Raw genomic sequence first — 16621 nt, 5'->3', positions numbered from 1 at the left:
ACTCCACTGTGAGAAATGCACTTGACACACAAAGGTCTTCCCTTTTTATTTCTCTCAATCTTCCAATTTGTATAATAATTTCTAAGAGCCACAGTCCTGATAAATCGTTAAATATTTAGTACGGTAATTGTGTGTTAGTGACTACCACGCCCTCTGTTATCTCTGAGCTCGTCCTCTGTCACTCCGTTGCTTCACATCCTGCCACCTCGGTCCGCTCTAATCAGACACTTCCTCCGCCCTCTTCGTCCTCATCTCACCTTGTTTTGAAGTCATGTCTTACACGGCGATGATGACAGTCAGACAGTTGTGGTGAGACGTGAGGCCGATTTGGACAGCCTCAGCGGAACAGTTATTATCTCCATCTCTCGGTTATTTATTTTTTCTCTGAGCGACTTAAGATGGCTGCTAGCGATGGAGCCAGGCCTGTGTGGCCCGCAAAACACTGTCCCCTGCAAATCCCCCTGTTTATCCACAAGCTTGACCCGCCGGGCCTACGTGGGTGGGTCGTTGGCTCGGTAGGATCTGCACAATGTGTGTGTGAGTGTGTGTGTTTGTGGGTGGTGGTGGAGAGAGAATATGTGTGGAGAGGTTTGTGATGAACTCCGGTTAAACTTGTGACTCGTTTGACATTATCTCGTCAAGATCCGCTCACAGGGAGTCCGTGCCAGTGTGTTTGTGCGTATGAGCATTTTATGAACACACACACACACACACACACACACACACACACACACACACACACACACACACACACACACACACACACACACACACACACACACACACACACACACACACACACACACACAGAGTGACTGGCAATCTGAGGCGACTGTTCTGCTAAGTGGCAATGAATAGGGTCTTGTGATGTGCTCTGATGCCAGCACTAAGCCAGCCACTGACAGTTAGACTGATCCCCACACATGTCTCTGTCTCTGTTTGGGATATAAATCTGTACCGCACCCACACAGGAACGGGTCAAGAATTCGAAGGTGTCTTGCTGTAAAGGCTTACACCCATAGGTGTTGAGGAGATGTGACGAAGGACACATTTCCTCTATGGGAGAGATTCTCATATCGAATGTCTCAAAGTTTGCTTACACATGTTTTTAAGCAAAAGTGAATCTATCGAAAGGACCTAAGTAAGCGCAGAATCTGGAACACATGGATTGAATTTATCTCCCTTGTTTTGATTGTCTTAAGCAAATGTAGTGTTGAGGCCTATGGAAACAGTATAGTGACCTTTGTCCCCCTTATCTATCGTTTTGTTATGAGTCACTTTGATCTGCCAACTAAAGGTTATGCTGCTGTTTCACAATGTCACTCATAAAGGATATGGCTCATCCACAGTGTACACATGTGGATATTAACAGAAGCAGTTTGTGTTTCTGTGAGTGTTTTCCACATGTCGATGCCATACACAGAATTGGGGAACGCTATTGTTCTTTCGTGGAAAAGGAATTTCAAAGAACAAACGCTCACCCTTGCACACACACACACACACACACATGCACACACACTAAGGCACACCAGCTCCTTATCCAATCCCTCCACTAATTCCCCCTTGGTAGAAGGTGTTCATTGTTTCTCTCCCATTCTAATCTCTCCCTCTCCTCTTTTTAAAATCCATATTAGATTCTCTTTGAGTTGGCCACAATCAGAGGCACTGGTGCAGAGCATCACCCTGCTAATGCTCTTTGTCTCCCCAGATTTGTCACTTAGCATGGAGAGTACACCTTTGTCATGGAGCGGGCTGGGAGAGAGGCAGACTCTCACTCGGGGCAATTGTTTCTTGTCACAGGCCATCTTAACCCTCCTCCCCCTTAAGCAAATCAGCTTTGCTCTGGATTAGGGTCCTATCATAGCTCTGTCAGATCTCAGCAGCCTGCCTAAAAACAAACAGATCTGTAAAGTGAGAATTGAGTGGAGGCTGAGATTTACATTCCCAAAAGTCCCTTTGTTGTCTTCACCTGGAAATCATCAGTCGATATCTCTGGAGTAAAGACGACTGAGATCTTTGGGGAAGTTTATCAACCCAACCCGTAAGCTTCTTAGCATCCTGTTATCTAGTAGGGATGCTAAAAACTAAACAGGATGAGTACACAATACATTGTTAGGAATTTTATTGCAACCTTACCTAACCTTGCCTTGTATGGCTTTGCCTGGCCAACAGTTGCTTTATCAGAATTGAGAGGGTGGAGTGAGTATACATGGAAGAGAGTACTCGTGGGAAGGCTAAGTCCATGTTTTCCCCCTTTACTCAGTATGTACTTTCTTACACTACATTAAAGGTAGGGTAGGTAATTTTGGAGAAACCAGCTCAAGTGCGCTATAATTTGAAAATACACAACCGGTAAGAATCTGCCACTTCCTCACAGAGCCCCTCCTCCAACACATACGAACGCGCACATGACCAATGAGGGCACGAGATAAGTTTGTGCACAGATGGAAGGCTGACAGGCAGGTAGGCAATCCAGTTATTTTAGCCGGGCCGGGACCTTTAATCACTACTAAGATTTAGTGTTCTCATTAGTTTGTACATGCTGGAGCTTATGTTCTCGCGTTCATAGCAACAAAAAAGTTTGGCACACGCAGACACCTTTTATGGACTCATATGTCCAACTATCTACACACAAGGACACTGGACATGCACACACATCTACACTGCTGTCCGCCACGGTGGTGAATGAGCCGTTCTGATATCTGATCGGCTGCTTCATGCAGGACGAGAAATCAACTGTGTGTGTGTGTGTGTGTGTGTGTGTGTGTGTGTGTGTGTGTGTGTGTGTGTGTGTGTGTGTGTGTGTGTGTGTGTGTGTGTGTGTGTGTGTGTGTGTGTGTGTGTGTGTGTGTGTGTGTGTGTGTGTGTGTGTGTGTGTGTGTGTGTGTGTGTGTGTGTGTGTGTGTGTGTGTGTGTGTGTGTGTGTGTGGTTATTGGCCATTTTAGGCCTCTGATGGCCGGAGGTGGGGAAATCGTGGGAAAAGTGATGAGCAGGCACTTCATAGACCAGGGATGAACTCCTGCTATAATCCCGTCGACCTATCTCTCTCACTCTCTCTCTCTCCCTCTTTCCCTCACGCTCTTTGCCTCGTCTTTCTTTTTCCTTCACCCCCTCTTCCTCATTTTCTCCATCTTTCCCTCTCTCCCTTCTTTCCTCCCCATCCGTCTCCTTGATTTCCACCTCTCTGTCTTTCATTTTTCGTCTTCTCTACCCTTCTCTCTTTCTATTTCTTGACCACCCGCACCCCCCTGTGTCCCTCTCTCCAGCAGAAGTGCAGAGCCAGGGCTTTTGCCTGCTGGTAATTTATTTTCCCATTAGCCCCCTGTCTGAAGTGCATGCTCTAGGTCTGAGTGTGTGTGGGGGCACTGAGGGGCCGCCCAAAAGAAAAACCCAGAGTCGACGAGAGGAGGGCACCCTGGACTCACTGATAAGGAGAGGGAGAGGGGTGAGGCAGGGAGGGAGGGACAGAGAGGTTATGAGATACAGGCTTGGTGTCCATCCAAGCATTTTTACAACTAATTAGAAAAACTAAGAAAAAAGGCCGATTTTAGTTGAACTTTTTCTGCTGTTGAAATGATTTGCAGATAAGTCAAGACAATTGAGATAATTAATTCAACTTTTTGTCATTTATCAAACAAATATGCCAAAGATATGCTGGTTCCAGCGTCTCAGTGCGGAGGATTTACGTGTTTCCTCGTCTTATATGACATTACATTTAATTTATTTGGGTTTTTTGATAGTTGGTCGAACAAAACATCACTTTAGGCTCATGAAAAGGAAGATGTGCCTCTCACTATTTTCTGACTTTGTATGAACTAAAGAGGTAAAGATGGGGTATGTAATTCACTTCAGAAACACTTTGTTATATTCCATGGAATGCTCTTAACATCCCGATAGCAATGAATATATGAAATGCTTTGACAATAAATACATAAAAAATGTCATCTGTGGAAGCCGTGGCGCTGTAAAAAGCACGACCAATCATCTGAGCCGGCCCGGCTAAAATAACTGGATGGCCTACCTGCCTGTCAGAATTCCATCTGTGCACAAACTTATCTCGTGCCCTCATTGGTCATGTGTCCGTGTGTGTTGGAGGAGGGGCTCTGTGAGGAAGTGGCAGATTTTTTTCGGCTGCATACTTTCAAATTCTCGCTCACTCGAGCTGGTTTCTCCATTCTTACCGACCCCCCTTTAATCTAAAATAAAACAAATTGATCCATAACAGCAATATCAATATATTATATAAATTGCATCCCAGTTTGCAAAGGTCGTCATCGCAGACTAGTTCTCAGCCTAAAGATGTGTTTATGTCTATTTCCTTCATGTCCAAGCTGCAAAAAGGCTTTTAAGGCTTCCATGTTAATATATTCATTAAATATGTCTTGCTTTTCCTGTAATCCTTATCCCAGTTGCCTTTTTGTACATTGTTTAATGGGTGTAATGTAAATGTGTGTGTCATGTGGTTAAACGGAGCACACATAGTAATGACAGAAATAAACATTTAGTCCCAGTGTGACCCTGTTGGGAGGCTGAGGGAGTGTTAAGGAGGAGGGTGATCTTTATTTGTGGTCAGGGTGACCATCGTTAAGCCTGTTGGCGCTTTGGTGTGGAGCTTTTATATCTGGAGGTTTCATTAATGTTGTTGAACCTCGCTAGCAGGAGGCTAGTCCCTCTCCCAGTTAGGATTAGACCTTTTAAGGGCTGGTTGGTTTGTGACTCTCCTCCTTTCATCTGCTGCCATCAGAGCAACTCTGCATTAGAGGCATTCCTCAATCTCTCTTCATTCTCCTTTCTCTCTCCGCCTCTAACCACCTCCCTCTTTTCTCTTGTCTAAAGTCTCCCTCCTGGCAAACACAGAATAGAGAAATTGTGATGCCATTAAACACATCAGCAGAGATTGGCATTGTGCATTTGTTTTCCAGGTTGTGATGAGAGCATTGTAGCAAATAAAGAAACAGCAATGCACAATATGTTCGTTTTATAAGCCAATACCGATAACCAAAACCATAACTGATCATTTCAAAATGTTTGTTTTAAAAGCTAATAATAGCAGTTAAAAACCTTGATATTTAGACACCTGATGGTAAGAAAGTCTTACATGTAGCAAAGGTTGATGATTTACAATTCCATAAACAATTTTAAATGAGATACTTTTGTTAATTAATCAACAAAAAACGTATTTAGCTTAGCTTAGCTACATGTTGTCGTACATCGAAACAACTCTAGAATCAATCTCTATGTTTTATAGACAATTGCCTGGGAATTGTCATATGCAGATTTGAATGCCTTATTCAAAGACAAACCTAAAACATGTTTTTATGGAGCCCTCTCCAATGAGGTCAGGCGCAGCAACACAATGGTTACTCTTTGAGCTACTATACTTGTATTTGATGTCATGCTTCTTTCTGAAGGACACCGGAGAATGAGTCCTGTTTGCTCAGGCTTTGTTCGATCTTTTTTAGCATTTTTTTTTTCAATTGTTTGTCAACAATGAGTCTGCTTCCTTGTATCCTGAGTTGTGGGCCTCTACAGTTCTGGCAGTAGTCACACTCTCTTCTGTCCCATATCCAGTTTCTTAATACAAATGGAGCTCAGTGTCATTTTAAACCATATTCAGCCAACACTGCAGCACACACTGTGCTGTAATCTGCCGCCCTGTCCCTTTTTAAAACAAGCCTAATCCTGCTCTTGTTGTGACTAATCTTCTCTCTTCACTCTCTTACTTCTCTCACTTTCCCTCAACTGTTTGTCAACCTTGTCGTGTTTTGTTGTTCCCGCCCCCCTGGGGATGAGGTGGTGGTCAGCGAAAGATGTTTCCATTTTGTGGGGTTTAAGTTAAATCTGATCCACAATGTGGTTCTAGTGAAGAGAAATCCTGTGATCCTTTTTTCTGTGTGTGTGTGTGTGTGTGTGTGTGTGTGTGTGTGTGTGTGTGTGTGTGTGTGTGTGTGTGTGTGTGTGTGTGTGTGTGTGTGTGTGTGTGTGTGTGTGTGTGTGTGTGTGTGTGTGTGTGTGTGTGTGTGTGTGTGTGTGTGTGTGTGTGTGTGTGTGTGTGTGTGTGTGTGTGTGTGTGTGTGTGTGTGTGTGTGTGTGTGTGTGTGTGTGTGTGTGTGTGTGTGTGTGTGTGTCACAATACCCATAAAACCCATTTGCACAGTTCATTCCATTATTAAAACCATTGTCATTGTAATTCACATAACTGCAGTGATAGTATTGCATGCCTTTTATGTTCATTGTTGCCTTTTAAAATACACAGTGCTCGGGGAGAAAAATAAATCCTCACATATAATAGTAGCAGATGAATAAATTGGTCTTAATCTGAATGTGTGTGTGTGTGTGTATAACGCCTATAGTGCGGTATTCATAGGTGGTATGTAAAAAGGCCCGCCTTATCAGTTATCAGGGGAGGCCAAATTGACACAGAGGAATCACTCCATTGTGTGCGGATTTCAAAGAGAGATGTGAGCACATTGGATGTCTCCATTTCCAATAACTGTGACCTTGAGGCAAGAGGAATAGCACTGTGCCCCCCCCCCATCCACCTCCAATCTGCTGACTGCTGAATCCAACCACAGCCAGCTGATTTTGGGTGTGGGGCGGAGGGCTAATCGGTGCTACCTCAGGGTTATTCTATAGGGTAAATTGAGTTAGGCTTTATTTTTCTGATATGTGTGAATACAAATTACAAAGGCCTGTGTGCACGTATTTGAATCCCCTGTGTCCATACTGTCAGCTTTGAGGGTTATACTTTGTTGCTCGTAACTTTACTATAAACATATTTTATAAATAAAGAGAAAGAAGATGTTAAATGAAATTAAAACAGCAAAATGTAACCAGATTATTTTTATTCATCTACCGTAATTCTGCTCAATGCAAATCACTTTTACCTCATGGCATTTCTGATAGAGGTTAACATCAAGTGTGTGACTTTTCCACTGTGAAGTCCGAAGGTAGTCTGTAGAAACTGACCTCCGTTTGTCCCTTTCAGCCAGTTTAGGATTGTTTTTTGTTTTGTGGCAGCAGGCTTAAGTCCGATAGTCATCTGTTTCACGTGGATCCAGTGATTCACCACTCATCATCATCATCGTTTTAAAACCTCCGTCTTTATCTTTTATCTTCCTCAACAATATACTAAACACACTCGCTTTAGATATTGTCAAATCAGTTGTGCCAAGACCTTTTGCCGACAATGGCACGAACAGTGCACGATTAACTCTATATCTGCCAGCCCCTCCAAAGACACTAAACGGTTGGGAACTTGGTGGGTCCAAGAAAATAATGTTGAATTATAAGAAAGAAGTGTGTGTGTGTGTGTGTGTGTGTGTGTGTGTGTGTGTGTGTGTGTGTGTGTGTGTGTGTGTGTGTGTGTGTGTGTGTGTGTGTGTGTGTGTGTGTGTGTGTGTGTGTGTGTGTGTGTGTGTGTGTGTGTGTGTGTGTGTGTGTGTGTGTGTGTGTGTGTGTGTGTGTGTGTGTGTGTGTGTGTGTGTGTGTGTGTGTGTGTGTGTGTGTGTGTCAAACCAGGTCTCTACAAAGAAGCCAGCTTATTTTCGCACTCAGCCTAATTAATCCATCTCTCGGTGACAAAGGGATCCCCACCCCTCCTTCCTCCGGCCCGTCCCATTGGCATTTTGGGGCAGAGGGATTCAGCAGGACCCCCGGGCACCCCTCCTGCCCTGACCCCTGCCCCCCCACCAGGGGAGCATCTGTGTATCGATCCGGGGCCAGCTGGCACCAGGGGAGAGGCGCAGGACTGACACCAACACAACCGTCTCCAAATAAAGTCGATCATCGTCATGTGTTTAGTTTATATGGCAGTAAAGAGTCACTGTTGGCTGGATTGCTGTCGTTATTATAGTGGGTTGCGTGGGTCTTCTAACATGTGGCCTGATGTGTGTGTGTGTGTGTGTGTGTGTGTGTGTGTGTGTGTGTTTGCATGAGTGTGGTACAAAGATGTAAGTGAATCAAATGATGCTCTGCAGTTGCACTTGGATGCAGCTAGGGGGCAGCATACAGCCACACCACCCCTCCCTCCTTTTTCTATCCTCTTTTCTTCAGCTGTGCCACACACACACACACACACACACACACACACACACACACACACACACACACACACACACACACACACACACACACACACACACACACACACACACACACACACACAGGTATTTAGTCATTCTCTGGGCTCAGAAAGAGAGAGCACATTGATAGTCCTCTATAATACATTAAACTTCTGCATAGTCCTTTTCTTTCATTTTACACATTGTCACAACCTCCCTGTCACCCTAATCCCAGCTACCCCCCCCACACACACACACACACACACACACACACACACACACACACACACACACACACACACACACACACACACACACACACACACACACACACACACACACACACACACATTGATTGACAAGCAGCATCCGGGGAAATAGAGCCGATTTCCATTGTTTGCTGTCCCTACTCAAATCTGTTGAAATGGTTATTCCATTCTTGCGCCGGGGTATTTGCATATCCTTAAGTATTTCCTATTTTCAAGATCCCTCTCCCCCTTCTCCTCCCCATCCTCCTTTTTGCTAAATCCCCTCTTCTTAAGTGTTTGGTGCATTTAGCAAATCCATTCATAACGTATCTCTATGCACTATTAGCTTAGTGTAATGGCGAGGGTGTAATCTGCAGAGAGTTCTTTTCCCATCTTCCTCTTCTCTTGAAGGGCTGTTCTTTTGACAAGCTGGGGTTGCTGGTGGGGCGATGATACGTCATTACGTTTCCCATCTAAAGTGACAAGGCCCAAATGTCAGCACGAAATGTCAAGTGGCCTTCGCTACTCCTTCGCTCGATTTCTTCTGTAGTTTTTTTATTTAATTATTGGTTTGAGTATGGAGCGAGGTGGGAATGATGGAGAGAGATTGAAGGATGGAAAGGCAAGACAGAAACAGAGGGATAGAGGTTTCAGATTCTGATCATTTCTGCCAGGTCCATTTGAAGTTTTAGGCCTCGTCTAAATGCACCTGGAAACTAGCTTCTGAGAACTGTATTTCTTCGGCTGGTCTGGTATTCACACTGTCAACCTTTCATTGACAAAAATGCTTTTGAGCCCACATGCCATCTGGGTGAGCTGTTCAGCCTGTAACTCTCAATAAACACACACATTTACTCAGGCAATTGGGCCTTATCCTTGTTGTTGAGTCCTGACATATTTATGAATACATATTTAGAAAATAACTTATTGAATACACATTGATAAGTAATCACAAATGTTGTTATCAAGATTTCATCAAATTTTTTCTCAACAATTGAGGTAACGTGTAGCTGCCTCTTGAATATTTCTAGCCACAAAAAACGACATGTATACATGCTTTGTGACCTAAGATTTTCATCGTCATAACTACATTGTAGCTATGTTCGTATGAACAATAAAAGCCTTGAATCGCACACATAATAAAGTATATGATTATGATATATATTTTATTTAAGTACACAATCACATGCAGTGTTAGTATTTGTTGGCTGACCTATAGATTTCTAGAGCTTATACAGTTTCTCACCCTATAGTGTGTGTGTGTGTGTGTGTGTGTGTGTGTGTGTGTGTGTGTGTGTGTGTGTGTGTGTGTGTGTGTGTGTGTGTGTGTGTGTGTGTGTGTGTGTGTGTGTGTGTGTGTGTGTGTGTGTGTGTGTGTGTGTGTGTGTGTGTGTGTGTGTGTGTGTGTGTGTGTGTGTGTGTGTGTCCTGCGGTCCTCAGCGATAAGGCTGAGATTGAGTTTTCTCCACCGAGCCAGAACCTCTGAGATGGTGTGTGTTTGTGTGTAAAGACATCTGGAACCGGGTAATGTAAAGAGCTTCTATCACTTTATCTACCATCCACTCCGGAGTGTATATGTATATATGCTCTCAAACCGGTGTTGTGTGAGAGAAAGCTCGCTGCTCTGCTTTGTTCGGCATTGTGCGCATGAGAGGATGAATCCTCTGGGCTCGATTCACAGCTCTGTGGTATCATAACACAGGAGTGTGTGTGGTTAGTAGGGCTGCACTATTTGGAGAAAACGACCAGTTATTTTGAGTAATTTGATCATGAGTTTGATTTTCCAAAAGGATCTGTACCAAACATATGTTTTCTTAATGCCGGGATATCTCTGCAGCTTTCCAATTCTTCGTTCAAAATGGTATCAACACACTTATTGATCATTTAACAAATATTATATTATAGATTTTGCAATTTCCATATTATTTTTTTATAGTCATGCAGCGCTTGAATCATATATGCAATTTTTTGACTAAAAAACGGATTTAGAGAGAATATTTGTTTTGGTGCACATGGCCTGTAAAGAGACGTGTGCACGTGTGTCCGATCTTTACGTTGTCAGTCTCTCATCATGCAAGTTAACCATCGTCACTTAGCCAGGGAAATGTGTCAGTTTTCTTTCCCATCACTGAAACACAGTCTGTAAAAACGTAGGAGGCACAACAGAAGAAGAGAACATGCTATGTGAGTGGTATCAACTCAGCAAGGAGGTGAAGCAGTCTGCTATTCACTGACAGCGTGGTGTGACACCCGCAGAAAACTAAACCCATCAGTTTTTGTTAGAGGAAGGGGAGGGGGGGACATCCCATACTGTTTAGTTTCCATATCTAGCAGTCAGTGACAAGGCTTTCCGGCAGTTCTCATATTTCACACACTGTCCTCTGGTGAGCAGCTTGCAAGTACACACACACACACACACACACACACACACACACACACACACACACACACACACACACACACACACACACACACACACACACACACACACACACACACACACACACACACACACACACACACACACACACACACACACACACACACACACACACACACACACACACACACACACACACACACACACACACACACACAGTCACACACACAGTCACTATAACTCTTATCACATGGTCTTTGGCATATTCCCAAATTCCAATTTGACTGCTAGCCCCTGGCCCAGAGCAGATCTCTGAAAAGAAGTGCAGCACGGACCTTTTGATAGCAAATATCAGGAGGGTTTCACAACTGAATTCACAATGAGGAACGCAGGAGGGCACAGATATTAGTTTGTTCTGGTGGCCAAATACATCATTTATCTGGATATTGTAACCACCAGTTTTTGTAAAACAGGGTGTCCACGGGGTCTGAAAAAGTATTAAAAGTTGATAAATCAATTTAGCGAAAATGAAGGCTATTAAAAAGTATTAAACAGCATTTTCCAAGCTATTACATTTTGTAGCTTGTTTTCAATAAGTATATCAATTGTCCAAAGAGGTTGTATTCTACAGTGTGCCTGAATGTAATCATTGCGTAGGTGTGTAGTGTGATTCTGTGTAGTTTATTTATGGCATCCCGTTGGGTTTGACGTCATCTGAACAGGACATCGCACGCTCACTGCTTGATAGCGCGCAAAGGTCCGTTTACACGCCGGTTGTTAAACAACATCGTTATGGGGAAATGCAAGTCTATATCCAAATGGTTGGAAGATAAGGAGGAAGGACAATCAATACTGTATATAGTCAATGTGAGGTAAAGTGTGTCGCCAAGGTAACCGGTTAAAACTCCAAGTGGCGATGAGTTCTTAAAATGTATGGAAAGGGTCTTAAAAAGTAAAACCGGTTTAGCAGAATATGCTTTAAAAAAAAAAAAAATGCTTCTTTGCTACTTTTCCTTTTTGTTCTCCATTTGATCCCCGCAGTGTCAATGCTATACCGTGTAAATTAACCAAAATGGGCTTTTTTTCACCTGTATGTGCTCCATCTTTGTGTCCCTCTGCAGGAGTCTCCATCAGGGCGGAGGAAGGCCCTGGCTACCAGCAGTATAAACATGAAGCAGTACGCCAGCCCCATGCCCACACAGACCGATGTCAAGCTCAAGTTCAAGCCGCTGTCCAAGAAGGTGGTGTCGGCCACGCTGCAGTTCTCCCTCTCCTGCATCTTCCTCCGTGAGGGAAAGGCCACGTAAGTCACCGTCTTCTGATTAAAGTAGTCAGAATTCTTTTGTTAGCTTTTCTGAGGGTGAAAATTAGTTTTCTAGGCTTTTTGTTGAAGGGTTTATTGCAAATAATTTAGAAGTATACAAGACTGCTTTATAAGGAATCACTAAGCCAATCTGTCTGGGTATTTGTAGTTATACTGAATGTGTACCCATAGATTAAAACGTATAAGGATATGTGCACACTTATGTATGCGCACAGAAACGGACACACATCAGTCTTACATTCTTTGATTGCACAAAGTTTAATTTACAGACACACTCACTTTCAGCTTCTCATTCAAATCTTTGATATCACCAACTTTCATTTGAGGACACACACTCTCCATCACGTTGTCTGCCGTTTGTTATTCACTCTGATTTTGATAGGAGGGACTTTTATTTAAAGGCAGACACACACACACACACACACACACACACACACACACACACACACACACACACACACACACACACACACACACACACACACACACACACACACACACACACACACACACACACACACACACACACACTGAGCAGGAGCAAAGCATCAAGGCCTTTGTTGTGGCGCGGGCGGCGGGTCGATGGCGCGTAACCCTTGTTAACCCTTCGGGGAATGATGTCGACCACACACAAACAAACTCAATCACACCAGTTCAAATGAGCCTCTGGGCCTGGGAAACACCAAACACAAAGAACAGAGAGGAGAGCGCATTGATTATGATGGAGCGGCGGTTTGAGGGACTGAGGGGGAGTACACAGGACTACATTAAATACAGGCAGTACTGTAGAATAAAGGGAGGGTGGGGGGAAATAAGAGACAATGGGTGGAAGGGAATGAGGAGAGAAGAGAGGTTTGACTGTCAGGATGAGATGTGCTTCAAATGTAGGAGTGAAGTTAAAGTCTCATGGTTGTCATGACAATAAGGTTTGTAGATGAAGTGAAGAAGAGTAGTGGAAGAAGTGAAGACAGAAAGAGAAGGATTGAGAGCTATGATAATCCTTATGGTTTTGTATCCCTTGTAGTTGGTTTTAAATATGAACCTATGGTAATCATTCATACTTTTTACCACTATAGAGAGGCCGAGGCCCTCCCTTTCCGGGGAGCTCCATGGGACCTTATTTCGGAAAAATTATGTATTGAAGTCAATGGGGAGAGAAAGATTATATTTCGATTCCGTTTGAATTGTGCCACGAATCACACATATGATGTTTGTCCATTTAAAAGATAATTTTGTCAAAAAAGTGTCGTAAAACTGTGAGGTAAGACTTTTTTTTGTGAAACCGCTCGATGAACTACATCTCCCGTCTCGCACCACACGCCAAGATGGCCGTCACGTTGGCACATTTCACTTCTTTCTTTCAGAACGAGGCGAAAAGTATTAAAAGAGGTGAAAATCACTCCAAGTCTGGGCATGTTGAGAGCTGCACATACACACAAGGGGAGTTAGTCGGTTTCGTAAGAGCCAGCATGCGGGACCGGGATTCTGGGATTTGTAGTCTTTCTAGTTGCGTATTTTTCCATAGTCTTATATTTCAACAGTTTTACGACAAACTGTGACTTTTTTGACATAGAAATTATTTTTTAAGATTGACAAACATCATATGTGTAATTTGTGGCACAATTCAAACGGGATCGAAAGATAACTTTTTTCTCTTCATTGACTTCAATACATAATTTTCAGAAATAAGGTCCTATGGGTCGGAAGCAGATGGGCGGGACTTCACCTCTCTATCGTATTGGCATATGTATCTGTTATAAACACTGTTTCTACTGCCGAAATGTGTAAAATTGTATAATGTGTTTTTAATGTATTTATTCCTAAAAAGTCTTTTAATTTGTTTTGTAAAGCACTTTGAATTGTCGCGTACAGAAAAGTGCCATATAAATAAACTTGCCTTGCCCAAACATAAGTTTGTGTCTGTTTTCTATGGTGCAGTGATGAGGACATGCAGAGCCTGGCCAGCCTGATGAGCATGAAGCAGGCCGACATCGGTAACCTGGACGACTTTGAGGAGGAGAACGAGGAGGACGAGGAGAACAGGGTGAACCAGGAGGAGAAGACTGCCAAGATCACAGGTGACTGACTCAAAACTATTTGTATTCCTTTGACACTGTTTTGATGAACCGAGATACACCGGCCGACATGGATCAAAGTCACACATGTTGCTGCTTTGCTGGAATCATCCATTAAACCTGAGCTCAGTAATATGTTGACTACTGGCCAGCATTCACGCTTTTCAGTGACTTTTCCTGTGCTGTTATTGGTCAATCAAAGGTCAATCACCCTGCTAAACCAGCTGGAAAATTAACTTGACCAGCAAAAATCCAGGGTTTGCACAAAGTCTTGATAGATTGGAAAATGCTTAATTTCAAGCAGTACGGTTTACAAGGTTAGGAATATGCTTGAATTGGAATATACTGTTCTTGAAATATTGAACATTCTTTAATTAGATAGCCACAACTTATGTTTAAAATATCTTATTTTCAACGTTATCTAGTTTTAATCAACATAACCACTCGTGTAAAACATAATTCTTTAAATATTGGAAATCAAAACAATCCATTGCTATATTATTTGCTTGCTTTTGGAATAAAACTGACAATATACAAAGATTGCTGTGGATATTAATAATACATTTTGTTAACTTTTTCCTGCTTGATTTTATATTTACTATTTAGATCTAATGCTAAAGGCCCCAAAGGTCTGAACATGTAAGGCTTAGGTACCTTAAAATAGCTTGAATAGAGTGCCACAGTGACGCGTCCTAAAACCCGGAAGTAAGTTAGCATTTTACCACTTCCGGTTCCTTCGCCAAAAAGCAATGGGATCTCTCCATAGGATTTAGGAAACTAGCTGAACTAAGGTCTGTGGTTGAGACACATTAAATCCATCAGCAGTGAGCCCGCTGGTGATTTCTGAAGAGTTGACGTGTCTGAAAAACGATGGTTGTTACCAAGTGGCTGAATAGGACTACAGAAGTTGTCGAGGCCGTTGTGCGTCATTACACCGAACACGTAAATACTCCTCTAAGTTTGTTTGCCCTGTTCTGCTTGAAAGCAAGTCCCTGCCTCCTGCAAACTGTTAAAACAATCGCTTCAACTCGTACCATTTATAATCTGTATGTTTGAATATGGATCTTAAGTTGGCGTGACGTTGAAGCAGCGACCCTGCTGTAGTTCCTTTATAGCATAACGTTAGCATCTTGCTTCTGGCGACTAGATTTATAATTTGAAAATTATAAAAGTAGGGTAGACATGTGGAGATTATCCGGCTGAACAAAACGTCATCCATCTCTTAAATGTGTTTCAACCACAGACCTTATTTCCAGCTATTTTCCAAAACCCTATGGAGAAACTGCATTGCTTTTTTGTCGAAGGAACCTGAAGACGCTTACTTCCGGGTTTTAGGATGCGTCACTGTGGCACTCTATTATATTCTAATAGATGCCTCCAAACCCACATTTTTCAAAATGTCGTTGTCAAAATATTGCCATCTTCTTAAACTCTTTACTTGGTGGACCAACCATGCTGAAAAATCATTCAGACCTGAACCATCACCAAGGCTTCAGCGGGGCATCAGCTTTGCTTCTTTCTTATTTCGTTTTTTTTTTTTTACGTTTCTGCTTCTTTAAGTGTGCATGCTTGCATACGTAGGATTATATATTCATGAGTTTCATTTACAGTGTCTGTATTTACTGTAAGTTATCTTTTATTGCTTATGCTCTACTTCCCAGCTGTTATTCTTTGTTCCTTGCTTTCTTGTTTTTTGGACTCCTGGTGGCTTCCATACATACATGTTGAGGATTCATACTATGGTCTCATGTACGGAGGCCTCCTGCTTTGCTTAATCCAACTTTCCTTCATGTTAAGCTTCATGCTTTCTCTCCTTTGCGTACCCTTCCCTGCTCTTTGTCTCATATGTATATGCATTGAGCGCCTACAGCGATGCATCACTAGCGGCTCTCTGAATCAAAGGCTGGCCGAGCTGCCAAAACTCCCCTCCGCCACATTCCCCCCCCCGATGCTACTTACCCAACAAACTGCAACACTAACACCAGCTAACCCGTGCATACCCTGCAACACATGTTCTCTTTTTTAGCTTTCACTCAGCGTGTAAAAAGTGAAAAGAGAATATTTTACACCTAGAATCGTTGTATTTTTCATCTTCATGAATATATACAATTTGTGGGTATATTGATTGTGAATATGTGTGTGAGTGTTGGACCACTTACCAAGTCAACCAGCCATCAACTTCAAATGAATAAAAACATGCAATGTAAAAGTAAAGATATTTTACTTCAGCTTTTACTCATTATTGTATCAAATGATCTTGATTTTAGGACGGTTAGTCTTTTAGTATTGATTTTTAAATATGTGAGTCACTCTTTCAGTTTCCCAGGAAGGTTTACTTTTTAGTTTTGAAATATGAGTTTTAATTTCTCAAGATTTAGTTACACTTACAAACAAAACACATGGTGCTATAATATTTAAACTTGTACCTGTTTCTCAGGTGCATTTGAATTCAAACCCCAGTCTGTAATTATTAGAGCAGACCCTTTGGTGTATTGTCAGAAGAGTTGAATGAAATTGATACTGATTCTTA

The 16621-nt window shown here is 42.6% G+C and overlaps 1 protein-coding gene across 1 annotated transcript in view; it reads left to right on the top strand.

The window, feature by feature from the left end:
* Positions 1 to 16621, top strand: part of ehbp1 (EH domain binding protein 1) — a 154638-nt gene that overhangs the window by 26084 nt on the left and 111933 nt on the right. The window contains exons 6-7 of the mRNA XM_079689974.1: positions 11814 to 11995; positions 13955 to 14094. Coding sequence (XP_079546100.1) covers positions 11814 to 11995; positions 13955 to 14094 — 322 coding nt within the window. The remainder of the gene's footprint in view (positions 1 to 11813; positions 11996 to 13954; positions 14095 to 16621) is intronic.

Source organism: Notothenia rossii, assembly GCF_949606895.1.
Source record: "Notothenia rossii genome assembly, chromosome: 6".
Taxonomy (NCBI): domain Eukaryota; kingdom Metazoa; phylum Chordata; class Actinopteri; order Perciformes; family Nototheniidae; genus Notothenia; species Notothenia rossii.
The sequence above is the reverse complement of the archived record's forward strand: the minus strand, read 5'-3'. Positions and strand labels throughout refer to the sequence as shown.